This window comes from Anas platyrhynchos, chromosome 3 (genome assembly GCF_047663525.1).
Source record: "Anas platyrhynchos isolate ZD024472 breed Pekin duck chromosome 3, IASCAAS_PekinDuck_T2T, whole genome shotgun sequence".
Lineage (NCBI taxonomy): Eukaryota > Metazoa > Chordata > Aves > Anseriformes > Anatidae > Anas > Anas platyrhynchos.
In genome coordinates this window covers 52,758,955-52,785,363 of record NC_092589.1, presented here as the reverse complement: position 1 = coordinate 52,785,363, position 26,409 = coordinate 52,758,955, and the positions used below count along the sequence as shown (strand labels likewise).

Here is a 26,409-nt window from a genome sequence, read left to right as displayed (position 1 = left end):
AAATATTACAGCTCCCCGGACAAGCAAAGGGGAGCCTTATTGTCCTCAAAGCAGATACTGTGTTCTCTTCAGCTAACAACAGTCGGTAGGGAAGCACTGGTTGTCTCTTGGCATGGTAACTGCAAAATATTATGGAAAGATAAAATTATCTTCTTCAGATCTTATAATGGATTCAATAGTTGGGAATCTGAAACCAACTACTGCTTTGGAATGAAATTCCAGGAAGACTTCTAACTCATCGTGTCTCTTGCAAGTTCCTCTGTATCTTCTTCAGGTTGTCCCATGAAGACAAAAGCTCCTCACATGAAAAAGTCTTCTTCAGCAAAATCCCTGTTCCGTCAAAACTGACCAGAGTTTTGCCAGTGATTTCATTAATGTCAGAATTTCACCCAGATACCTGCTCCAGCTATGGAGGGAAAAGCAACGCATTGGCATAAAAGACACCACAGGGTCTTCTACATACAAAGGTCAACAGGCCAAGTTTTGGAAGGCCACCTTTAAAAGAACACAATTCTTGATTTTCACTTCATACGGCAACTTATTTTCAGATCCATATACAAACTTCCAGTCCCCACTAGTGGAGAGTTTGCCATTACCTCATAAATACCCGATTCCATGCACTACATACCTCAAAAAAATATCCTTTTCATGGTGCTGAATTTCAGGGATGCAGAGAATTCCTACGCTATTGCTCACAATCCACGTCCTGCAAGCTCAAAACCTTACTATCCTTCAGCCAGCCACTGCTGCTCTGAGACGCTGCAAATTGCAATTAACCAGTACATTCCGTCACCAGCTTGCTACAAACTAAGCAAGAGCTTTTAAGTCTAATTGTGTTATCTAGTAAGCTCCATTAACAGTACAAATAGCTTTGAGGCACTTCTACCACAGCTGCAACTATGGAATATTTCATTAGAATAAGCGCAAAAGGGAAAAGTTGCATTCACTTCACCGAAATCCCAGTACAGCTGCAAATACACTCGATATTTGTCAAGTATAGTGAGAGTTATTAAGCGACTTCAAAGTCCTTAAAATATGCTGCTTACCAGCAGCACTTGACAAGTATTTGCTTCCCCTCCGGACCTGGGATCTGCCATCACAGGTTCCTGCTAATAAGGTCCTATCTGAAGCTACCTAAATTAAATGCACACAAACAACAACATATATGCATTGGCCTGAGCGAGGGGGGCTCAGCTTGCACTTCAAGCAACTGCTGTGCACAGCATCGCCTCCCAAACCTGTGCCCTGAGGAGGTCCCACCGCGCTCTGCTCATTTACCTGGGCATGTCCAGTGGGCTTCCAGCAAGGCCAGTGGGATGAAGGGGACACCCTTCCTCCTCCCCATCACAGCAGCTCCTCAGCAGGAAGGAGGCAGACCCAGGCATTTCATCACCTTTATGAGGAACACCTCTTGCATCACGAGGACAGCAAAGCTGTCACCAGGCCAAGCTGCTGCCATAGCACCACAACAATTTCTGGGTTTATGGAGCTGTTCCTGGTGAGCTCCCTCCAGTGTCTACGGCTGTGCTCCCTAAACATTTTAATGTATGAATTACTGTAAACCCCCGGAATTTAAGACCCATCTTCTAACTTCACTGACAGCTCATGAGTGGCTCTGCAGGTAACTGTTGTGGACATACAGACCATGGCCAACAGACTACAGACACCCACTTGGACACCCCTCATCTACTTCACTGCTTGCCTTTTGCAGCAAAGGTTTGAGAGGGGCAAACTTCTACATACCAAAAAGTTGAGCACTGAAAGAGGCACTGAGCTACCTTTTCCTTGCTTTCAGGAGGACAGCCCTAAGCAAGTATACACTCAGTTCACACAAAGATGCATTTTGCAGGAGCAAAGCCTAGAAACTCTTTAAAAACCTGAAATCTGAAGAACACTGATAACTCGCAGTGAGAAGAGCTTCTGTCTTCCCTCAGATAAGTTATTATTATTGGAGACCCAGAACAAGGGTGGCTTTTCATATCTGTGATTGTGGCGTAATACGAAACAGCGCAGTGAGAGAAGATAGCAGTGCTGGGAGCACCCGCAGCAGCTTCACAGTCACAGGACGATAACTCCCTGCAAAGCAGGCTAACTCTAAGACAAATGACTTTCGCTTAGTTCTACTGGGAGAAAAACAACAAATAAATAGCTCTGTCTTCCCAAGAAGGAAAAATAGGGTGTACAGCCAGAAGAGACCTTTTAGTTGTGTGAGAATCAGACCTTTTTTCTGCACCAAACCCCAGCGCGCTACGCTGTTGGTTTGGCCTCTTCCAACACCCCTTGCCAGGCGTCCAACAACCCTGTGCTTTTACTAAACGCAGCGCTGAGACCTGCCAGGAGGAGAGAGAAAGGGGCAGCTCACAAAGTGCCGTCTGTCCGCTCCTGCAGCCTGGCAGCGCTGCCTCAAACCCTTCCCAGGGAAGCCGTGCGTGCAGGAGCCAGAGCGAGGGGCTGCGAGGGAAAGGAGCGAGGCAGGCTTTGCTCGATTAAAGTAAGTTTATATATATATTTGGGAATATGAACAGCAAAGTCTGAAGGGAAAAGTAAAAAAACTGCAAGAACTGCAGCATCAAAGGGCAACAAAGTTCTCCGCAGAGTTCAGTCAGCTTCAGCTCAGCCCCCGCAGCCCCTTCCCATAAAGGTTTTCTCCCCATGCCTGTTGCTTGCACCTCCGGAGCACCAAGTCAAGGCGCGCACCCAGCCCCTCCGCTCGCTGTTCAAGCACCCCGTGCCAGCTGCCGCACACGCACACGGGGAGATTTGGGGATATTTGTTTTTTTTTGCCTCCCCCCCCCAGGCAGCAGCTGCCCGCGGTCGCCCCCATCCCTCCCCAGCACCCCCCGTCCCCTCGCTGCCGGGGGTATGGGGGGCGCCGCCGCCGCACAATGCCCCCATCGCCGCCGCCCCCCGCGGGTTTTGGGGAGGGGGCGGCACGGGGCAGCCCCCCGGCAGGTGCGGCACTCACCAGGATGCCCATCACGTCTGCCCACAGCTGCGCGAACGCCTCCGGGGTGCCGCTCTCCGCCGGGACACCCTCCCGGTCCCGCTCCCGCTCCCGGTCCCCCTCCATGCCTCCAGCCTCCGCTCAGCGCCGTCTCCCCGCCGGCCCCGTGCCGGTGTCGGTGTGGGTGCTGGTGCCGGTGCCGCCCCGCCCCGCCATGCCGCCGCCCCGACAACTTTCCGCTCGGCGCCGGGACCGCCGGCCGTGCCCCCCCCTCCCTACCCCGGCCCGGCCCCTCCCCGCCGCCGCCGCCGCCGCCGCCGCGCATGGCCGCTGAGGGGCGGCCGGGGCCGGGCATGGCGGCCGTGGGGCCGGGCCTCACCTGCATGTGGGGAGTAGGGGCGCTGGGGCAGCCGGCCCCCGGGTTGTGGGGCTGGAAGGGGCTCGTTTTCCACAGGGAAGGAGGGATCTGGCGCTGGTCTCCTCGTGGAATGGTTGTGGGAGCATCGCCTCCACACGTGCCTCATGCTTCACAGCACTGACCCCCATATTGTAATAAAATTAAATAATCCCTTATTACAGCAGCACTAGGATGCTTCTGCCTCAGAGCCACCAGCCCCGTGCAGGCACACAACCACTCGTTGAGTAACAGCTCCGTGAGTGTGCACCAGGCCACGGTGTGCCCATGGTGGTGTGCCCTGCTCAGCTCCCAGGTTACTGCCTCAGAACAATTCAAGAAGCTCCCCCTTCCAGCTGATATTCCCCAGAAGCACCTGTTTGTGTAGGGGTATGAAAAAGCGATGAATTTAACAGAAACACAGCTGTCACGCTAGCCAAGCACTTTAAATGCTCACGTCTAGAGCAGTTTGTGGCACCTCCTGTGTCCTGCCAGCTCTCTGTGCTCCCCGCGCAGGGCTCTCCCTCCACAGCAGCACAACAGATGACACCATTTGCTACTGGGACTGAAATAGCTTCTGGAGAAGGCACGAAGCAGCAGTGGGGCGCCTACGTGCTCCTCACCGTCTCTCCACCATCCCAGTCACGCTCCTTTTCTGCCCTCAAAGCTAAAATCGCCTGCCTTGCTTTCGAGGCCAGCTTGCTCGCATCAGAGAGAAAAAGCTGTTGAAACACTCTCTTTCCCAGCAGCTGCGATGCAAACCAAACTAAGCACTGCGTTACAGCTGCTATTGCTGGAGCAGTGAGTGGTGCTTACAGGACAGAGAAGAGGAGGTGCTGGAAAGAGAAACACCAAAAGAGTTATACCAAGAGAAAGTAATAAAGAAACCATTGATGCTTTAGGATTGCGCACATTAGGATGTAGGACATACATTGTGTAATTTGTCATATTAGTGACTAGTAATGAGAAATAATGAAAGGCCTGAAACAGATGCAAAATCTCTGCTAATTGACCTTTTCATTGTATGTGCCTATAAGCCTACAAAGCACGAGGATAAGGAGTGCAGCAAAGTCCCTCTGTGCTCTGAGATGGCTTGCATAACCCAAAACTGGTTTAATTAGTCAGGGTAATTTACTTAGCGACCCTCTGAAATCCATGTTGAACCACTTGCTGTAGTAGTGCTAAACTACATGCAAAATATCTGAGCAAGGCACACCGTTCCCCTCAACATTTAAATAACCTGTGCTCCTCTTGTGCATACTGTTCTGTGTTATACCATCTTGTATTTTGGAGGCATATTTAAAAATAAAAAAAGCAAGCTGCAGCACAAGAAACCTCCTTGCTGTGACTCACGCAGCAGTAGATTAAGATCAAATAGGTGCAGTGGGCAGCGCTCCCACTGCCTGGCTCCTCCCTGCCGATGGAGGTCATTGCTCCGTGCAAAGATGACTCAACAACTTGCAGAAGCCAGTCCCGAAAACATCTGCACTCCCCAGCCTGGCAGCACAGGTAACAGGAACTGGGTTACGAACCACGGTGGTCCGAGATCTGCTTCCTGAGCCATTAGGTCACCCCTCTGTGTGGCGGCAGTGACTTTCATCAGAGGAGCATGACGCATGGCTGTGGCAGCCTTCCCCTCAGCCAGTGGACTTTAATTTATCTGAGAGCCAGAGCCTTTGATTTTTGGAAGGGGACACATGAAAAAAAAAAACTCTTGCAAAAAGTCACTCAACTCCAGGAGCAGTTGCTTTAAGAAACAAAGTGACGAGCAAATTCCAACAAATCCGTGGCAGGTTACAGTAGTTACACCTTCCATGGTCTTGCAATTACAGCCCCTACTGCAATTCATCTTCAGACATTCATTCACAAGATGCCATTTCCCCAGAGATTTGGTGACTGTTACAAGCTAAGACATTACTTCCCCACTCTCCTTCCCTCATATAGCTCACCCATTCTAGATACCATGTGGTTCCTCTACTTCAATGATGCCAGTGTCCTGTAGTAACAAGTCCCAGGGGCATTTTACAAAAATCAAACAAACAAACAAAAGAAAATCAACAAACAAACTAAAAACCCTTGCTGCATCAAGAGTATGCGATTTTTCAAACAAACAGGAGCCCTTTGAAGCCCAGCTTTGGCTGCAGCCCAGCCTTTCAGGCTCCAGGATTTGGGTTGTGTTACAACTGCTATTAATTAAATCCAAATTTACTTCAGTTTAGTGAGTTTGAATACAGTTTTCATTTTCATCTTTACCTGTAGTTGTCTAGATAATAACACAAGCATCCACAAAGCACCATGTTTAAGAATTATGTTGCACCACATCTGTATAAGATGCCAGGCAGAAACAAACCCAGTCAATAGTCTGAGGTTTTGGGACACCTCTCAGGAGCTCTGGCCAGGTGCTTATCATCTGGAAGTGGTGGGAAAGCAAAGCAGTACCTGTACCCCCACAGGGCAGCGATGCTGAGGCTCCCTGGTTCATCAGACACACAGTGCGTGTGCTCGGGGTTGCACCAACACGCACCCCAGTGCACAGGAGGCCCTCCCTCTGCACCCGTGGTGATGAAGCTCCCTGGGGGCAAATCCCTTCGGGGCTCTTCTCCTGCCATGAAGCTCTACACAGGGGATAGAAATGGTCAGCATGGGTGTAGGGACTGCCTTCGACCAGCTATGGTGGAGGCCCTGTGCATGCGAGTGTGTCCTACTGGCACACCACCAGCTGAACGTGGGCGTGCAGTTCCTAAGTTTCCCACATCTACGTGCCAGACAGGATTAGCCAACTCGGGTAACACTCCCCTGTGTTCAAGGTAGATGGGCTTTCTGCTGGAGGGCTAATCAGAGCAGGAGCCCAGCGCCAAGTCAAGGTGGCTGTGGAGAAGCTTGTCTTTCTCCCTTCTTTACTGAGGGCTTAGGCAGCTGGCCTTCACCAGGTCACGCCGGCTCTGTAATCACTTCTTCACAAGCACAGGCCCCAAACACAAACCTCTGAGTCATCAAGAGGAAAGATCACAATCTCCCTCTCCTCCAGCAGTGTACATCGTCTCACCACAGTGCCACACAAAAATGACACCATGGTTTCAACAAAGCATTTAATATTCAAAAAAAAATATGCATTAAAATAAACTGGGAGAGATGACAAGCATCATCCGAACTGGATGCCTACAACTGCTTGCAACTGTGTGAGAGACTTCTAATCCAGGAAATCTATACAACAAACAACCCTGAGGACTTTGATATCACTTGTAAACTACCTGCAAGAGTATGTAAGGAAAGATCATGGTGCCTTGGGAAGCGGATCGTGCCCCACAGCATAATGGCCACCAGACTTCATGGGATCCTGATAGATGACCCCAGGGAAGTGACTTCATGCTCAGAGGCCTGGCAATTAACCCCGTGTGCACAAACAAAACACAGGAGGTTTCTCAACACCACCACCACCACCCTGCCCAGTATATCAGGTCCGCATCAGAACATCAAAGCTTCAGAGAACTAAATAAACAAGCCCTTTTATGCACAGAACATAGGTGCAGGGGGAGGGAGAAGTAAAATTCCAGCTAGTCCCTACAGAACTAGCCCTAGAACTGTCTTAACACCAGCTAATTACAATGCAACGCTCTATTAGCAGTGATTTTATCGCCTTTCAGCTCCCTCCCTCTTCTCCCTTGGTGGGGAGAATTGAAGCATGCAGTTTCACATCACAGCCTTTAATTTACACAGCAACCCTTACCAGTTGCATGCTCCATCCTGTATGCTTACCAGGACCCATACTGTAACAAATTTATCTTTTTGTCCTCATTATTTTTTTTTTGAAAGTCCTTCTGAAGTGTCATTTCTTTTAATTCTCACCTGGTCCTTTATTTTTGAAGTATTTTCCTTAAGAATCATATAAATATGCACAGAACAGTTCACAGGATCATATAAATATGCATATAAGCAGTGGGGTGCTCTGTGCTTCACCCATCATCTACAGGAGCCAGCAGCTGTTCTCCAGCAGAAAGCAGACGTGCTGGCTGCCCTTCCAGAAAGCCTCTGCCATGGGGCAGGATGGATACTGCACACCCAAACCATCAGCAAGCAGGCTGCTGCTGCTGTGTGTCAGATGCTCTTGGTACATACAGATGTAAATTGCAGGAGACAGATCTACCACACGCATTTCCACATCAGGCTGCCGTGCACTCATGAAGCGATCAAGTTTCAGCATCCTCTGCCAGTTCGATAACTGCAGAAAGTGTTCCTAATTTTAAAAGCAGTGCAAACAATACTTATCCAGTGGCTTTAAAATAGACCGTATTTAGACTGGATGCTCTTTGCTGTAGTCAGAAATCGTTATTTATTCCTTTAGAGGCTTAGCTGTCAGCTCCTGCTGCTGTTGGCAGCGGGATGAGTACAGAGCGTCGTGTCGTGCAGCTACAGCAGCAGTGCCCAACACGAACCAGATGGAGTTAAGGCTGTGTAATTCTATCAGAAGAAAGCTGTTACAAACAATAAATTGCTTTATTCCGATAACAGTCTGAGCTCTCCGCGTTACACCACACCCGTCAGTGTCCTAGATTGCGGTACCCTATTAGATTAAAAAATAAGGAGGGTGAGACACATGCCCAGGGAAGTCATTTCCAGTGGTCTTAACATTGAGGGCTGGCACCACAGTCTGCAGACATGCAAATATTGCTTGGTTTGGCAGACTTCAGTGAAAATACAGTGGCTGTGACGCTGCATGACAACTCATATGGGGAAAATAAACCTATGCCTAGCACACAGTGAGAATTACAGCCCCTCTGGAACGATACCCTCTGAGCTGTGAGAAGGGGAAGGTTCACATCCTCTCCTCCTGCACGTCGGTGTGCTCCACGAAGATCCTTGATGCCCTGTCCAACCTCCTTTGGCTGCATGGAGCACACTGCTGTGTCCCTTAACCCCAGGTACGGTGCTTGCCTCTCCAGTGAGGGACACACATGTGTCCCAGGGACACCACGGCCACGCTCCCACTTGGGCACATGGCTCGATGCTCCACAGCCACCCACAGATCAGTGCTCCATCCACCTCCCACCACGTCAGGCACTGCCTGAACGATTCCCAAAAGACATTCTTGCTTCTTTGTATTATTTACTTCTGCCTTCTCCACCCAAAATCAGCATCCCCCATTCTGCATGGGGAAGATGCCTCTGATACTTTGGAAATTATTCACTGTCAACATTTAAATAGCATTCGTTTTCTATTAGTATTTCTGCAGCAGCTTTTACAAAACGCTTTACAAGCCTTAATTAACTTTTCAGACAGGAGTTCGGCATCCTTTGGGATGTCTGGGGGTAGTCTCCAAACTCTAGTTCACAGGAACTTGCTCAATTTCTTGTAGTCTTTTTGTAAGCATCTGCTACAAAAGATGCATACAAATATTTTTTCTTTGTGAGAAACTTACAAAATCCACAGAGACAAAACTATTTAGCTCTGTGTCCTTTGGCTGCTCTTATCCCAAATAATTTTAGAACTGGGGAAAGGAAAGGAGAAGAGAAAAAGCAAGTCTCAGAAGTGGGAGTAAGTCCTAGTCCCCTTCCCTCCCCCCTTTTTTTCCCCAAATGCAGAGTCCTTTGACTCCTTCATTGAAGCTCGTAGTAAGAAAATGAGCCTGATGATCTCGTCCTAAAGCACACAACAAAACCAGCCAAGAATAAGGTACAACGTAGTGGCATGTGATAGTTGTGTATTTCAGAGATGCTCAGCACTGACTCAAAGATCGCACCAAGTCAGCTGTAGCGGGGTGGGAGGAGCACACGGAGAGGCAGCCAGCCTCACGCAGTGACCCGCTCCTCACGGCCAGCCCCAATTATTAAGATGAGAATAGATACACCTCAAAGATATTTTCCCTTTCAAAGGGAGATGCATCAAAGATCTTTCCTAGGAACAATACTTCCTGAGAAACAAAGCCCAAAAACTCCCGTTAAATGTATTGTTGCAAAAGAACTTAGTTATGAAGTGCAAATACAGACTTGGAAAAAAAATGTTGTTATCTGCTTCTTATCAAGGAATAGATAAAAATTTACAGAGCTGCCCTTGGCAAAATGTTACGCTAAAGCCCATGTGGCACAAACACACTGATGGCAGAGACTTGCAATAAACCAGAAGATAAAAGGCTGTTTGGGTTTTCTTCCAGAGCAGAGCACTTCCACCCAAAAGCTCCCTAGCACACACCTCCCCCACGCTCCACTGAACATTCATTCTCCAATTTAGTGATTAAATATCATCCCAAAACCTAACAAAACACAAATGATTTCTTCAACTGCTTCTTTGGAGGTTAGCACACCCACCCTCTGAACAAGCAGCAACCAGACCCTACCAGAAGCCCGACTTTCACTCCTGCAAGGACCCGGCACTGAGCTCAGACTTTGCACTTTTTAAGCTTATCTTCTAGGTCACGTGGATATTTTATTAGCAAAGGAGTAGGTGGACCTACTCGATACAGAAACAAATGAACAAAGTAAAAACAAAACCAAATAACTCCTGCCTGATGACCTCAGCAAGCTACAGATGACAGTAATAGGCCGGTAACCAGATGGGAATATTTGATGCTTGCTCACAAGTAATGTCAGCCTAGAGCCAATTCTCTCTACTGCTACCACTGAGCAGAACACGCTTGCTTCAACTTCTTCTTTCAAAGTCACTTTCTGCTGCTAGGACAACTCCTCCTCCATTGCCAGAGCTTCTCCTCTCACCCCCATCCCTGGAAACAGCTCAGCGTTATCAGTCTCCAACAGATGCAAAGCACCCCCTGCCCTCGTCTTCTCTCCCTTTCAAAACAGCTGGCCCACCTGTCCTGCTAAACGCCTCCTGCCCGTGCCCCGACCTACCGGATCAGACCAAAACATGGGCGTCCTCCCCACCTCAGAGCTGTGCCCTTGGGTTGGCTGACCTGCACGCCACCCGCTGCGCCCAGACACCTAAATTAAGAGGTAATTTATGGAAAAGCAAACAGCAGCTGGCTAGCAAGCAGCAGGCAAGCGGTTGTAGTACACGTGGTGCCGCAATTCCTGTTGTAATAACAAGTGTTCAAAACCTCACAGATGTCAGGAGCCTGGAAATTACACTTTCATTTAAATATAATGGAATTTTTAAAGTAATACTTTTGGAGTGCTTTAGCTTCAATTGTCTGAATCATCATGGTGCACTTAGGTCACGCTCTTATACTTTTACTGGAAAACATTTACATTTCCATCATAAAAAAAAACAGCAACAAATTGAGGTTTATACCTCACTTGGCTCCAGGTGGTAGGATGTTAAATAAATCATCAGGCTGGTGACGAAATCAGGAGCATTCACAGGACTGTGACAATGCAGTCAAGATGATAAGTATTTGTTTCAGCTGTGGCTGTAAACACGGACATGAGCCTGATTCACAGAGCCCATGCTCTCCTCGAGGAGCCTTTTTCTTCACTGCCTTGCAAGCTGTACAATCATTCAGGAGCCTCTCTCTCAAATCAGTTTCAAATTGCCATGGAAAAATATACTAAAACCCACTCTATGCTCACTCACAAGAGTTAACGAGGAAGTGGAGAATCATATCCGACCCGTACATTTTATTTTCCCTATATTGTTAATGACACACCTAATGTTTCACCCCATAAAATTTCATTAATAGAGGAAAGAGAGAAACATCTCTCCACATGCAGGCACACCTGAAGAGCTGGAAACTGTGAATTTTACACCTATAAATTCACGGAAGGGGCACAGGATGCTTATTACTTGTGCAGCACACCGAGGTGGAGAAAAGGAGGGAGAGTAATTCCACAGAGCAGCTGCTTCCAGTTAGGGCAACCCAGCTGGAAGGCAAAGGTGCCTGTCAAACTAATTAAAGTGAGGAGAAGCCGTCCATCTGAAACTGCAGCTTTTAAGCACTGGCCAACCCACTTTCAAGATGTAATAAAAAAGAAGAAAAGTAAGCGAGAGAGACAAGTGGAAACAGGCTTAGGTATTGCTGAAAACATACCTCCAAGCTATTCTCTTGATAAATATTTTGGGAAGTTCGTGAACAGAAGGATTATTGTTACTGTGGTGCTGTGAGTGGGAGGAATTTACCCTCTACAACTCAACCAACTGCATCGATGATGATACAACAGCCCTCGAGGGCAATGAGCTAACGACGTTGGCTCCGCGTTGATGAAGTTTTACAAGGAAGTCATTTTGTTTAAGTACACGGAGAGGAGGCTGGTATTGCTAGTTCTCAGAAAAATGAATCTTCATTTGCGAGGGTTTAATAATTAGGCAGTTCTGGTTGAAGATGGCTAAAGACATTTCTGCAGTTCAATGCATATCCTGTGGGCAACATATGCCTAGCAAGAAGTAATCACAATTTGGCTTTTTAGAAGTTACCGATGCGCTTAATCCCAGAATTGCATCACCCATTCCTTTTGACTTCTGGGGGAAGATGTGATTTATGAAAACAAACAACCATTGCTTGGCTGGATGAAGGTTAAAGGGACTGGAAAGGATGCAGTGATTATCTGAAAGTATGAAGGGTGTGTAAACTCCAAGGGGAAATCGGATTGCTGAAGAAAGCTCATGAGGGTGTAACTCGGGGCAGTGAGATAAATGTATGTGTTTTTAAGCTCTGAAACATTGGCTCCCAAAACGATGACATTATTTGTGTATACAAAAGGAGATCTGGTCATTTCAGAAGTCATCTCTATTTGTCACTGAAGACAAAAATATGTAAAAGTAGACTAAAAGGAATGAAAGAAATTTGCTGCATTGGCGAAGGGAATATGAGAAATAGCACCAGCAACTCTCTATCTTGGTGGCAAGCCAGGTGACCTTCTGGAGTCACAGTATATTATCTGCCATCTCCACCACCAAGAAGGCAGCAGCAGGGGTGGTGAGCCCACAAGGCTCAGGGCTACAAACAATCCATGACTTAATTTCACATGGCTTGGAGCTACATACGTTATTTTGGGTGCTTTTCATTTTACGGTGCATGCTAACTGGGCAATTGCCTAAGAAGTCTGAAAAGCCTGTGTGGCCCTTAAGTTTCCACTTAAGTCTGCTTAGAAATTCTCAGCTGATCTTAATTACATATGTGCCATTTAGGGAATATGTAAAAATGTGGTAAGATACCAGCAAGGTATTGGGCCTCATTGAGATGATTTTCATTACCCACCAGCTTCCTTTTTTATATATGTATATAAAAATGTTAAACCTCAGGAGATAAAAATCTTTCTTATATTCATTGTTTATTTATTTTTATATGTAAACAGCGTGAGCAGACATTGTTAGGAAAGGGCTGCATTTTGACTTGTAGAGAAGGCAGATTCATTACCTCCTAAAAGCATTTTCCAAACGTTGCAGTACCTTTTTATCTTCTAGCATTTTCCAGATAACATTATAGAAAGAGACATGGACTTCTCATGTTAGAAAGGAAATATAATTGTTCTCCTGGGTAGTTACTTCAAACAGCTTTCAGTGTATCAAACGTGACTTAAGCTTATGCCTTCTGTTGCCTGTACTTGCCCAGCTATTATTCATGTTTGTCCTCAACCAGAAAGGAATGCAACCAAGAGATCAGGACCCAGTTATTCGCAGTGCCCCCAAACACACACAACAGTATCCTGATCTCTAACATGTTCAAATGCATCCAAGGATTTTGGCAGGGCAGAAGAAGGAGTTTTAAAATCTTTCAGCGCTATTTCCCCCCCAAAAACGTATGTGTTGGTAACAATGGTGGAACAGCTGAATTGTTGTTACATGGATGTATGAGCAATGACTGCAACAGGCTCCACATGTGACAGACAATTCGTGTCGGTGTCAAAGAGCTAAACAGTATTAGAGGCTACTTAGCGTGCTTGGTGGTTTCAAATAAGCTTAACCTGATCACATTTACCTACCAATCCCCTGGCTTGGCTTTAAGGCACAACGATCTTGGCAGTAATATTGGCTGCTGCCTCCCTCCATCCCGGGTTCTCACTCCCGCACCGCAGTAATTACAAGGGAGAACCCGTAAAGAGAAGAGTTCAGGAAGACTGAGGGAGGGCGAGCACAGGACTGGAAAGATACATCAAGTTACATAACACTTTTTTTCCACCCTATTATCTTGTACAAGTTTAAAACAGCCAAATGGATTTGTCAAGAATTAATTGTGTCAAATCAATCTTATTTCCTTCCTTGGAGGATAATTGGTACTGGATGAGAAGTAGCAGCTGATGGAATACAGATTGAATTTAATAAGGTTTCTACCTTATTCAACCCGGTCAGCTGATACCATTATGAAGTGGTACACAACTGGTTGGAAAAAAAACTTTCAGAGATTAGTTTTCAGTGGTTGGCGGCCAAAGTGAAAGAATATATTGAGTGGGGATCTGTTCTTCAATATTTTAATTAACGGCTTGGCTGGTATGATTGAGGACATGCTTGCTACATTTACAGATGACAGAAAGCTCAGAGAGCTTGAAAATAACCACTGAACATGAATCCAACATTTCGTCTTGTTGCAGAGCAGCAAGGTTCAGAGCAGGGAGGACACAGTGCAGCCAGCAGGATGCAAAACTGCATGCCCGACATGGAGCAAGCTCCACTCTGCTCACCAAGCATGAGTCCCAGCTGCAGTCCTGGGTCATACCTTCTCCTGGCATGCAGCAGACATCAAGACCCAACACGGACAGACTACTGGGAGAAAATTGAAAGGGCAGCCCCATGAACGAGAGGTTTACGAGAAGAGATTGGAAGGACTGGGATGTTTTAGCCTAGACGAAAGATTGCCAGAGAGCAGGATAATCATTTTCAAAAATGGAAAAGTTCCCTCCACTAAGAGGGAGAATAATCCTCTCTATCTGCTGGGGTTGGGGCAAGAACAAACAGGTTTAATTGTGGCAGGGGTGATGTCAGGTTAAACGCTGGAAAAAGCCGTCTAACTGCAAGGTTCATACAAGCAGTGGAATTGATTGCCTGGGGTCAGTGTGGAGCCTTCATCACTGTCTAACCTGTTCTTGAGAGCCTCCCAACAATCATTTTGGTACAACCGAATCTGCTCTGGGACTTGGAGTGGGCTAAATAACCTCCTAAGATTCCTTCCAGTCTTTTTATTTTCTTAATACTTTCTTGTGTTTGTTTTAATTCTTTGAAACCAGACTGTGAAAGCCCCGTGTACAGCAGCCAGCATTTATTCAAAAGAATATCTGAAAGCCATTCATGCCAAAAGGCCAACGTACAATGCTGCAATTTATGTATTTTGCTGAATTAGAGCCTAGAGGTATCAAGGCTACCACAAAGGGCATTGAAATGCTTTGTGTACTAGCGCCACAGGAATGAGTATTGATGCCTGGAGAACTGGAAATGCCGTGATTTTGATAGTGACCTGAAGATCTGCCTCAGACTTTGCTACCACCTGGCCTGCTTTTAGTATTACCATTTGCACAAGACGTTTGAATGGCCGTGGCAGCGTGTAACTGATATGATCGGGGATGACAGTTGCCAGAGGGACAGGCTGCTGCACCAGGGAGCCAAGAATCCCAAACTCAACACGCTTCACAAGAATAATCCTAGAAATTACAGCTGCTCAAGGGCAAGGGTTTTGTTAGTTCATATATACTCCAACTGAAATGCATTAAATATTTGTTTGGGTACTCCTACCCCTCTTGGTCTCAGCCAACAACAACCACCATAAAACGCAGCCTAGCTGCCTTTCCAAAAGTAAAATCAACGCCTGGTTTCTTTACAGAAGCGATTTCTGGGGAAGCATAGCTGCCTGTCAGAACTGAAATGCTAGAAACACATTGCAAATGTGGTTTTCCTGTGTAAACCAGGCATGCAAAGGAGCATAAAACCTTTAGCAGAAGTTGCACTCAAACTGTTTTTCTGCTTTTTTCACATGAGACTTGAGCATGTGCAGGACTTGAATGTGTTGTTGGTGTGCTGAGATTTGCAGAAATGGTTAGGACAGCTACCTTCCTCTCTGAGACCTCCACAAGCATCAGGCATTTGGAAACCAGACCCCCACTGAGTTTGGAGTCCTCAAACTGGACATTCGTGAAGTCACTCCTCTGGGAGCTGTGGAGAGGGAAGAGCCAAGGACAGACAGACGTGTGCATTTGCACAGCCCCAGAGACTACGATGTCGTCACGCATTCTGCACGTATTCAACTCATATGTCATGAAATTGCATATAGAAACAAGACTGCTATTTATATAAGAATATATGCATACAATAACATCGAGGACTGTGTGTATACATAATACAATGTATGGAAGCCAAGCCAGCAGCAAGTGGCCAACCATCCAAAACAGCAAATCCAGCAGCAAGAAATTATTTCCCTGGACTGTGAATCCCCAAAAACTTCACAGGCCAGTCACTGAGTGTAGCTCCCACTTTTCACCCAGCAGTACACAAGTTAAGGGCATTACTTATGAAGGGAAACCCCTCTCCACGATTGCATGGCTCACACTTTCTGAGGAGGGATGTGTAGAGACAGTTATTAAGGTTCGGTCAATTAGACACAAGGCTGAAATGACATCCCATCTGCTCTACAAATGTCAAAGAGCTCGCGGCACCTGTCTGGGGAAAAAAAAGGGAGCAAGAGTTTACCACAGGTTCGGATACTCCTGTGATACAAAGGGCTCTTTGTGCTAGGGCTTTCCATAGCAAAAGTCCTTTGGAAAGTTTTGGAATATTTTTTTGCAGTAGTGTTTTATGTCAGTGGATGAAAAAAACCCAAACATTCACACCCTTAAATGTCAGACTGAGTTTTGCGGTAGCTTTGCAGGTGCAACAACTGTACCAAAACCACTAATAGGAAAATATATCTGACCTCCCCCTCTCTCCCCTCCCCGCTCAGTACAAGTGTTTAAAGAGGACCAAAGTTGGCAACTTACTTCATTTCCCTGCCAGAAGGGTCTAAAGCAGCTCCTAGCGAATTCTGGGTTTGTACATTGCAAACAGTATGATGTGAGCCATAAATCTCCTAGTCGCTTCCCCTGAACAAGGGCAGCTTCTGAAAGAAACAGAGCAGCCAGAAGTTCCCTTTCTCTCTTCTAATCCAGACGGGACCAGGGACGAGCCAGTCCCCTCTCCACACTGCATCAAAGAAAGACAAGGTCTCAGAAAGTCCCTCCACTACCTTCCTGCGCCCTCTCTGTAGCAGCTGCTCATGCTTGATTTAAACTGTCTGAGAAGTACTCCAATTTGCACAAGAAATGGAAAATGAATGTTGACAGGAATATAAAGCAATAACCACAGCTTCTGAAGTAAGCTTTTTCCTTGGTATGGCTATCATCTGTGTTAAAAACAAATGGCCGTGATCTAAAATCGTCAGTGCTTTGACTTTATACTAGCTGACAATTACCTTGGCAACCGTGAAAGGGAGCTTTCTCCTTCCTGAGCAACTTGCTCTCGCTGCCTGAACTTCCTCGATGCCAGCAGTCCACAATTGGAGATGTTAAAACTCTTGCGGTAATAACGAATGACAACGTTACCAAAGTCAGAGCTGCCAAAGTCAGAGGAATATGCCAAGTAAAGTGGGAGCTTTTGTCTACGAATAAGGCTCTGGAAAGTCTAGAAATAACTAATGCAGAATAAATCCAGGAATAGGAAATGACAGGTACTGGAATCATGATCAAATGTTTCCTGACAAGTGTTTGCCCAAGTTCTGTTTTCTGAATATATTTTGTTACTTCTTAAATATTACTTAGCATTTAGCCTGTGTTTAGTGTCTTCTACAGAAGCAGCTGGGCACCTCACCTACAGAACAAGCTCCTCCTTATTCTGCTAAACACTTTGTACAGAGTGAAGGAATTTACAGGCTGCATCTGAGTCAGAAGGTGAAGATGCCCGGAGACGACGTGATTTGCATTGGGAAACTTGGCTAATCAGTAGCAACACCAAGGAGGAAATCGGGGTCTTCCTGAGTCCCAGTCCAGGGACTGCCGGCTGTATCTGGCATGCTGTAAATAGTCAGGGACCAGCCCAGGCTGCGCATCACATGCTCCATGAGTCTAAGGAAGCAAAGATATCTTGGAAATGAATCAGGTTTGCTGGGCATCTTTCATGCAGCCTAGCATAACAGAAAAAAAAAAACCTGCTAAAAATATTACAGCAAAAACCAGAGAAAACATCCAGCAGTAAGCAGACGCTTACAGGGGAAATGCTCTGCAATAAAGCCCCAAACCATGTGAAGACGTGGGAGTGTTTGCTGGAAAGCAGCACTTCTGTAATACAAAGTGCTCACAAGATGCAGAGTTTCACAGGAAACTGAGCTGAAATATCAAATGTTTTGGAGGTGAAAGCAAAGCCTTTTTGTAAGGAAACTGGGCATGTTAGAACTAGCAGATGGCAGTTATCCAGAGAACTTTATCAGCACCACGACTGGGGGGGAGCACAGTGACAGGCAGTCAGATTTTAATTGTATTTCCCATGAACAATTGTATTCACTGTAGAAGCTGGCCCTGTATCATAGTGACCATTTGCTGACACAGAAATAAAGATGAAGAACCAGGGAATATTCAACCACAACCAAGCTAATCTACATTTATAAGAATCACAACGACAGGGTTTTATCTGTCTTCATTTCAGGCCCTCAGACCTTTCTGGATTTCCTATTACCCTTCCCTATGGAAAACTCTACACCAATATGGTGAAAGGGGAGAAAGAGGAACGAGACATTTAGAATGGCCTCGCTACTGAAGTCCCTCCCCTGCTGATAGCAGCCGAGGAAACAAATTACTTTTGAAGCCTCCATGGCCAGTCTTCACTGCTGAAATAGAGAGCAGCAGCCTTCCTCAAGCAGCAACCCAGGTAACACACACCGTGACTTCACCAGCAATCCCTAACGCCTTATTTCTGAAGCAGCGGTTGACGGACTTCTGAGGCCTCATTAAGCACCTTAATGAAGTCCTTGCAAAGCCATTAAGAAAACATCTTAGTTTCTAACAGCCGTAAATTCGCCACGCAGATTTGCACGGATGCAATTTAGGAATACATCAAGGTTGCAAATCGCTTCTGCTGAGCCTTGACCGCTCTGAGGCGACAGGTTGGGGACAAAGCAGGCAGCTTGCCCCGCTATGTCCTCCCTGCCAGGCTAAACATTCAGCGCTCCCCCTTCCCTGCCTCCCAGCAGAAGCAGGGATGTCCCTGGGCCCCTGAGGAACAGCCCAGGTAGGCAGGAGGGGAGCCTGAAGCCTCCCATCCCAAGTGGGAAGCCAGAGGGAAGTGCTCCTGCTCCTCTCTGGGGTGCACAGCCACCTTCAGCCACCTTCTGGCCTCCTTCTGGATGGTTACTGGAAGCCAGAAGCTGCTCCTGCTTCCAAAACCAGAGCAGGTGTGCACAGAAACCAAACCATGGGCTCCTAGGGAAAGCAGCACAGATTTAGAAAACAAATGGGCACATGGGAGAAGGTGCGGGGGACTCCCAAAGCATCACCTGGGAGCCCACCACACCGGTGTAAAAGAGCAGGCAGAAAGAGAGGGGCACACACGTGTGTGTGCCCACACAAACACACGCTGGGGATGAATGTGTGGCTATGCAGAGTACGCTGCTGAGTGCTTTGACTTCTTTGATCATGGGATAATGGCTCCACGACAGATTCCCTGCTATTCTGCCATTATCCATCTAGTGAAGAAAGACAAAAAACAACAAAGACGGTGACCTAAATTCTCCCCTCTCAACCAAAACAATGTCAAACAGTGAAAACCCAGGGAAGTGATGGAAAGGAGGAAAAAAAAAAAAAGATTACAAACTGAGATGAGGAGAAGAAGGGAGATGAGGTAGTGGGGTTCACTGTAAGGTCATACGAGGGGAAAGAACAAATAGCAGCTCAGTGCGGCACGTATTAAAAGCCTGAGTGCTGCTAAAAGAGGTATGAGGCACAAAAGAGGAGGAACTAGAAGTCTTAATGCATAACAAAACACATAACTTAACTGGCATAACATCAACTTGGAAAGAATTCACACAACTGAAATATTAATACAGAGGGGCACAGCCTGTCAGGGAATGACAGGCAAGGGAGAGGCCTGGATTTGCATTTTTAAGGTATCTCCCCTTGTTGCGCTCTGGAAAGAGGTGGCAGAAAGTCCCATTGAGAGTCTGGGGGCAGTAATAAGAGGGGAAAATAACCAAGGTCCGGTACTGTTGAACATCTATCACAGATAACCAAATCAAGCATAAGCCAGGGTGAGTGAGGATTGTTTCTGAGTGGTATCACACAGAGCTGCTGGCAATCAGAAAGGCTTACCCACCCAAATGCTACCGAGACACAAAAACCACAGGCTACCAAGCTCACCTTTGATATGCAAGTTAGGGAAAGTGGCTCAAGGTGGTCACGGCAGATGCAACCTGGGTGTGAACCAGGGAGAGAAGCCGAGCCCGACCCCCTCCCCAGGGGATCTTAACCACACAGCATGCCAAAATCCTCCTGGCACAAGTCTGGCGAGCCCAGCACCAGACACTCAGGCTCACTGATACAGAGGGTTGATGTTGCAGAAGAGAGAGAAAAGGCAAGTAAACGTGCACCTTATGGGTTGTGTTTCACTGAGACCCTGACCGGCCAGTCGGTTTGACCTAGATTTACAGTAAATATGCTTGGGAACAAAGAGTCACACGTGCTGTTTGTACGCATTTCAAGACCTTATGTTCACATGCCTTTGTGAGAAACAATCAAAATTATTGTCAAATAAAGATATTTTTAATCAATTATATAATACTACACACGCAGATAAGGAGGGGTAGAGAGGTATCACCAGCCTCATTGGGTTCCTCCTGCTCCTTCACATAGGATATTCAATAAGACAGCAGTCTACACAAAAGTACCAGGGCTGGCACGTGGCAGGGAAACTATCTCAAAGAGTGTTTGTCAGTGTTTTATCAAGACATTTAGGCACGACTCAATATTTTTACAGCAGACTTGTCCAGGGGCTGGTCACATTTTGAGAGCTGTGACCCAGGTGGCTGCTTTGAGGCCCTTGATGGGCCAGTACCCATCCTCACGTGGCTCATCAGGAACCTGCAAGGAAGTGCCCGGGCCTGCAAAGGCCAACAAAAGGCAATGAAAATCATTAGCAAAGAAGACAGGACCATGTCATAGGGTGTTCTCTGACGGGCATGATGCTACACATTTACTGACTTTTCAGATCGCACAAAGCTAGAAAGAATTGCAGGCATATTGGAGAGCATGATCAGCTACACAGATGGATGTGGAAACTGGAGAAATGAGCTAACACAAACAGGAGGCAGATGGAGAAAAGGACCTATTTTTACAAAAATACTTCACTTGGGAGGAAATAAGTCAGAAGCACGAGCAGAAGATGGGAGACAGCTGGTCCTGCAGCAGCTCTCACAACAGGATTTGGAGGCTGCAGGCAGAACATGAGTCAACTTCTTTCTTGCTGTCACAGAAAAGCAACCATTATGTGAAGATTTACCAACAGACGGCATCTAAAATAAACCTTTTGCACTCCTCAGAATTGTAGACCTCTATCAGCTGGGCTACTGAGACACTGCAGGCACTGATCCGAATCAATTCAGAAGAGTGCAAAAATACCTTAAATAACCCAGGGACCTAGCTGTTAGGCCTACACTATGTGTCCTAAAAACAAACCAAAACAAAAGCAACAACAAAACAACCAAAAAAACTGCCTGGGACTAACTGTTGTTGGTGTAAGCTTTGTTGGGAGACAATCTTCAGCCTAAGAATTTATGACAGCTGGCATTTCTTTTCCCCTCTCCAATCACAAGAAATTATGTGGACTCAAAAGATTTTTTTTTTTTTTCAACTAGAAATGGAGATTAGGAGAAGAAAGCAGAGCTGTTTAAATCTCTTGGTTTTACAGTCCATGAAAATACCACTTCAGCATACTTTAAATACTGAAAAAAACCAACCAGCCAGCATAAAAACATACCAAAAATGTATTTGTGGGGAATTGCTTAAAGAAGAATTCTCATTATTCGGGAAGGCTAATGTAAGCCTTGAACAGCTGAGATCAAGAATACTGCATATTTACAATAGGCCATAAAAGGAAGAAAATTGTAAGCATTAAAAAAGGATGTGCTTCCTATTTTATGAAGAAAGGGAATAAAGCCCAATGTCTTTATTTTTTTTATGATTTTCTCTTAAAATAGCCAATCTGCATTTAGAAATATGTAATCCTCCCTTCATAGTGATATCTTCATACAATCTACGAGCAGTATCTTTTGAACTCCTTTAAGTGAATTTTCACTGCACCCTATTTCCTCGTTACTTGCTCCCAGCGCCCGCCCCAGGGTGGGATGGGGCAGAGTCAGGCAATGCCCAGGAGTTTTGCTTGGTCCCCAGGCTGCCAGCAAAGTGGTGCTGAATTGCCTTGCCTGAAATAATCAGCGCCAGAGGAGGGGATGTGCACCTCTGCAGCCCTCTTTTAAAATGCCTCCCTCAGGGGTGCAGAGGTTCCCACTGGTACAGAGAGGGATGTGAACACGCGAGCCTTTTCCAGGTGGAGTGAGACAAGGCTTGTCATTTTCCCAAGTGAGCCTTCTGAAAGGGGAGGGAGTCTGAAAGTATTTTTTTGGTGCTTCTCAATGGGGACGCACTCTGTGCTTGTCACCACTTCAGGAACACTTAGACTGAACAGTCTGGATTTCTTTTTCCTAATTACCACCCATTTTCCTTTCATTTTAAATTCTTATGCTCTAGCATAATGCGGTATGAGAGGACTGCACTTGTGGAAACCTGCTTATTTAGCTAGGACCTAAATTAAAAAAAAAAAATAACTCAGTTCAGTTCTACAGGAAATTCTAGGAGTTAAGAATCTTAAGCTTGATAAAGCAGATACACTGCAAAGTAATAGATACCATAAAGCATACTTCATGCTTTTATAATTCTTTTAATTCCTTTTGCTGAAGCACAGTCTGCAAATTTCTCAGGAACTAGGCACATAACTGAACAGCTTCTGAGTTTAAAAAGCAACACATTTATATAAAAGGCATGGACAGAAATAGTGATGATCTCTCATTTCAGTGCTGTCACAGGGCTGCATTTTTGCAAGCCTTCACACACACGCAAAAGTAGTAAGTCATATAAAAATTACAACTGAAAACTAAATGTTTTCTGATTTTATTTTTCATAAAGACCTCTGGTTCGACACCTAATTTAATTCCCAGGGAGTGGGATGGGAATATTCTGCTTTACTGTGCTCTGGGATTTTAAAGCTCAGCGTGTTACTAACATCCGTGCATCACTGGAAACAGGCCTTGCATGCCCCCAGGCACTTTTTTCACATCTTGACTGCATTTTCTCAACTGAATTACCCCCACCCTTTTGGCAGACAAAAGGCTCCGAGGTACGCTCTGATTCAAAGGCTTTACTCTGTAAGAGAAAGTCACTCTTAATTGAGACTTCATTTCTTGTGCCATCCCTGGGAAGTACCAACAGCTTCACTCACCAGTGAATCATCCGGGTTTTATTTTCTCCAGTACGAGTGCCCTGAACAGAAAATCACATCTAGACTGAGTGAACACAGGCATAACACTCAGTTTCTGCTGGCTCAAAACCAGTGTGAAAAGGTGAGTAATTAGAAGCTGTGGCCACTAAGAAACAATCTCAACTCAAGATAAGTTCAAGAAGCACATTTTCAGGAGTATTAGAGCAGAGAAGAAAATAAAAAAAAAAAAAGATTGCCCTTTATACACATGCTGCTGCCCCACATTTATATTTATGGGTCTGTTTTCTTCCAGTTTAAACATTACTCATCTTCATGTTCACCCATAATTTTTTAAATGGAAGCAATTAAAAATATAAATCAACATTCAAATCTTGCCTGCAATTACAAGTAATTGTCTAACTTCATTTCTTACCTTTCTGTTGAGGAAGATAGCAGGCAGCAGAGCTGTGCACAAATCATAATATCACAAGATCTAGCTTCTCAGGGTGAAAACAGCTTGAGTGAAACTACTTATTTTCAGTCAAACATACAATGACAGTAACTATTAAATTCAGCTGTAATTAACCATATGATAGGTTTGTGAAAAGCATCGATGCAATCTGAATGTAGCTTAGAAACACAGGTATATAGCTATAAAAATGTGAAGATGGAGTGATCTAAACGACTTACCATCTCACATCAGTGCAATAGCAACTGTCTCAGTGGGATTATTAAGTTAATTCTTCTTTCCGCTCTAGGCTACTTGCCCAAGCATCTGTGCCACTCAGTTCTGCAACTTCCAGACCCAGCAAGGGGGGAAAAATCATCAGCCTTCAGAACAGCGCTTCGCACTCCAGATGAAAAGCATCAGCAAGCCCATCAGTCCCAGCCTCGGAGAAGGGCCCTGCCTCCCCAAAATGCCAGCTAGCCGCTGGCTAGCCTGGTATAACCCACAGCGACAGGTACACGCAGCGGCTCAGGAGCACCGAGCTGAAGGCCTGGCGGGCTCTCCGTCGCTGACTTTCAGACAAAGGCAGAGCCGCCCAGCTGCAGTTGTCCAGCTCCTGGCCTTCCTTTGACAAACAAACAGGGCTTTCCCGTTGTGCACGCCGGGTGTCACTTCCACCGCTCACACCAGGTGCCAAAAGGCTGCGGTGCAGCCCCTGCGCCCGGGCTCCCCCTCTCCCAAGGGATGCGGCCCCCCGGTGTCTGGGCATCGCCCGAGGGGGGCTCCTGGCCCCCAAACCTTGGTCCCTGTTCCCAGCCCTGGCTGCTTCCTTCGCAGCTTCCCTTCCAGCACCAGCCCTGCCGACAATGTGAAACGCTGACAGCTTGGTGTGGCCCTCGGAATCTTACCCAGGACTTGGTCCAGCAAAAACTTTGCAACTGCACTAACTTGAAGTGAACATCGAGTGCTAGCGAATGTGTTGAAAGCCCTAACTCGTTCCTACACCAACACACACAGATTTCTCTTACACGTACGCAAGCACACTGTCAAATACACTTTCAATATTGGGCCTTTACAAAGGTTCTTGAATACAATTTTATAAAATATGTTTTTAGTTTCATAGACTCACAGAATCATTAGGGTTGGAAAAGACCTCCAAGATCATCTGGTTCAACCATCCCCCTACTACCAATGCTTAATTTGGAAGCAAATTAAAAAATGAAATGGTCTATCAAACACATCTACCATGTAGCTCAGAAGGGGTAGAACAATGCTGAAATGGAGTGCCATAGAGCAAATCCCTCTCTGCCAATTTTAGTAACTCATGTGCCTTACATCTTCCCTTTTCACCTTACAAAAATCCTTGATTTCTTTCTTATATGATCAAAAACAGCATTGCTGTTTTGGAGTAGTGGAAGAGCAGAAAATGATCCTGGTTGAATCATTTCAATGATTCTGGAAGGGTCTGGTTCTCCTCCACCCACAGGAGGACAAACCTCCCCACGAAGGAGAGAAGCAGCATCAGTGAGAGCTGCATCACCCCTGCCCTGCCACCCATCGCTGCTGCCGTGGGGGGATGGATGGGCACTGAGAAACGTGAGAGAGAGCAATATAGCAAACAGGTACCATCCTTTGGCTCGGGGAGGACCCCCATGCATACATGTGGCTATATCCTGGTTTCTCCAGGACTGCACAGCAGCAGTGGCCTTCAGGCCAAAGAGAGCAGGAGCACACAGCCCAGCATCCTTGGAGGGGGACAGGCACGAGCCATGGAAGAAAGGAGCAGGGCTGTGCTACGGTGAAGCAGGGAGGCAGGCAACCATCCTCCTCCCAGCAGCGGAGGATAGCGGTCAGGAAAGCATGGGAAGGAAGCAGGAAGCGTGCTGTCGCCTGCACTCAGGATTTCATTTCAAGTCTTGAGAATCTCCTGTTTGCATTGAAAGAAAAAAAAAGCCACTTAGTCCTCCTGGTATCAAAGGCAATGATTAAAGTGGAAAATTTTTAAACGCTTCCCTCTCCTCCACAGGGCTTAAAATTCAGAAAGTAAATACTAAGACTTCACCAGTCTATTTTTAACCTCGGGATTCAGTCTGACTCAAGCATTTTGCATGTTTGTATAAGGCTGCAGGGGGAATAACTCCTTTTTAAAAGGACTTCCACAGTCTTAATGAATTTTATGTATGTTGAATGGTGAATGTTCAATTAGGCGTACGAATGCATTCAAAACACTGGACAGTGACCCCACAGTAACAAATCAAAAAAAGAGAAAGGACAAAAACACAATATAAAATGGCAGGAGTTTCAAGACAGTAGTCAGAGAGGGGAGAATTTTGGGGTTTTCAAGTTGATCGATTTTCTGCATTAAAAGTTGAGCTTTGCAACCTCTGCTGAGCAGCCGTAATGCTGAAAAGAAAAAGGCTTAAGCTTTTAAATTTAAAATATGAGTGGGGGACAAGCCAGCGAATTACCTGTAGCTGTTTCTCTTACCTAAAAAACATACTAAAAAAAAAATAATAGACGCACAATATATTTCTCACGGAAATTTTCCCGCTGTCAGTCCTGTGAAGTGCACTGCTGAGGACAGCCTCAATGCTCATCCCATCTCAGCCTTGCATCGAACACCATTAAACACAAACAATAAAGCAATGGGGGGACAGGGCCTGAACTTCTCCCACAGCCACGCAGGGCGGTCCTGCAGCTGGCCACAGTGTCCCTGTGCCAGCGATCCCATGTGTACCCCACGTCCTCACAGTGCAGCTTCTCTTTTCCCTCTGTGCCATCCGCATCCCAGTGACCCTGGTGCTGCTTGTCCTCTCTGTTGGCCACAAGAGACAGTGCTGGGTTGGGGCATCAGCTTCCAAACTGTGCTGGGAGAGCAAGAGGGGAAGCTGTTTGGTGGTAGCTGCTGATGGACACTGCTCTCAGCCACTCCTTTATTTATCAGTCAGTAAGGTTATTCTGTTATCTGGTATCTGTCCATGGTTGGAGATCTGTTCTGTGGCTTCCCTTTAATCCCTCCGCTGTCAGTTTGCTTACCTTGGGGGAAAAAATATTAGTTATTTATCTTTAAGACCATGAACTGAGGTGGTCGTGCATTGTTTATGCATTTAAACATAAACACTTTAAACACTAAATGCATTTAAACAATCGTGCAATGTTTAAATGCTGCAGATGTGCAAACAGAATCAGCGCCGAGTTGAACAAAAGATCTTCCAGACTGCCCAGTTGAAATGGGCTCAGCCCTGACAGTGAAGAAAGGAT

At 46.1% G+C, this 26,409-nt stretch overlaps 1 protein-coding gene across 9 annotated transcripts in view; it reads right to left on the bottom strand.

Annotated features, from left to right (window-relative positions):
- The window catches only part of LOC101789803 (SAM and SH3 domain-containing protein 1), a 544,938-nt gene that overhangs the window by 117,947 nt on the left and 400,582 nt on the right, over positions 1-26,409 (bottom strand). Inside the window, exon 1 of one of the 9 annotated variants that reach the window (XM_027454336.3) lies at positions 10,181-10,202. The exons of 7 other annotated variants lie outside the window; for them this stretch is intronic. In XM_027454336.3, coding sequence (XP_027310137.1) covers positions 10,181-10,198 — 18 coding nt within the window. In that variant the 5' untranslated portion in view covers positions 10,199-10,202. Of the gene's footprint in view, positions 1-2,965; positions 3,216-10,180; positions 10,203-26,409 lie in introns of those variants that run through there. One more of the 9 variants, XM_027454337.3, reaches the window with a different exon arrangement.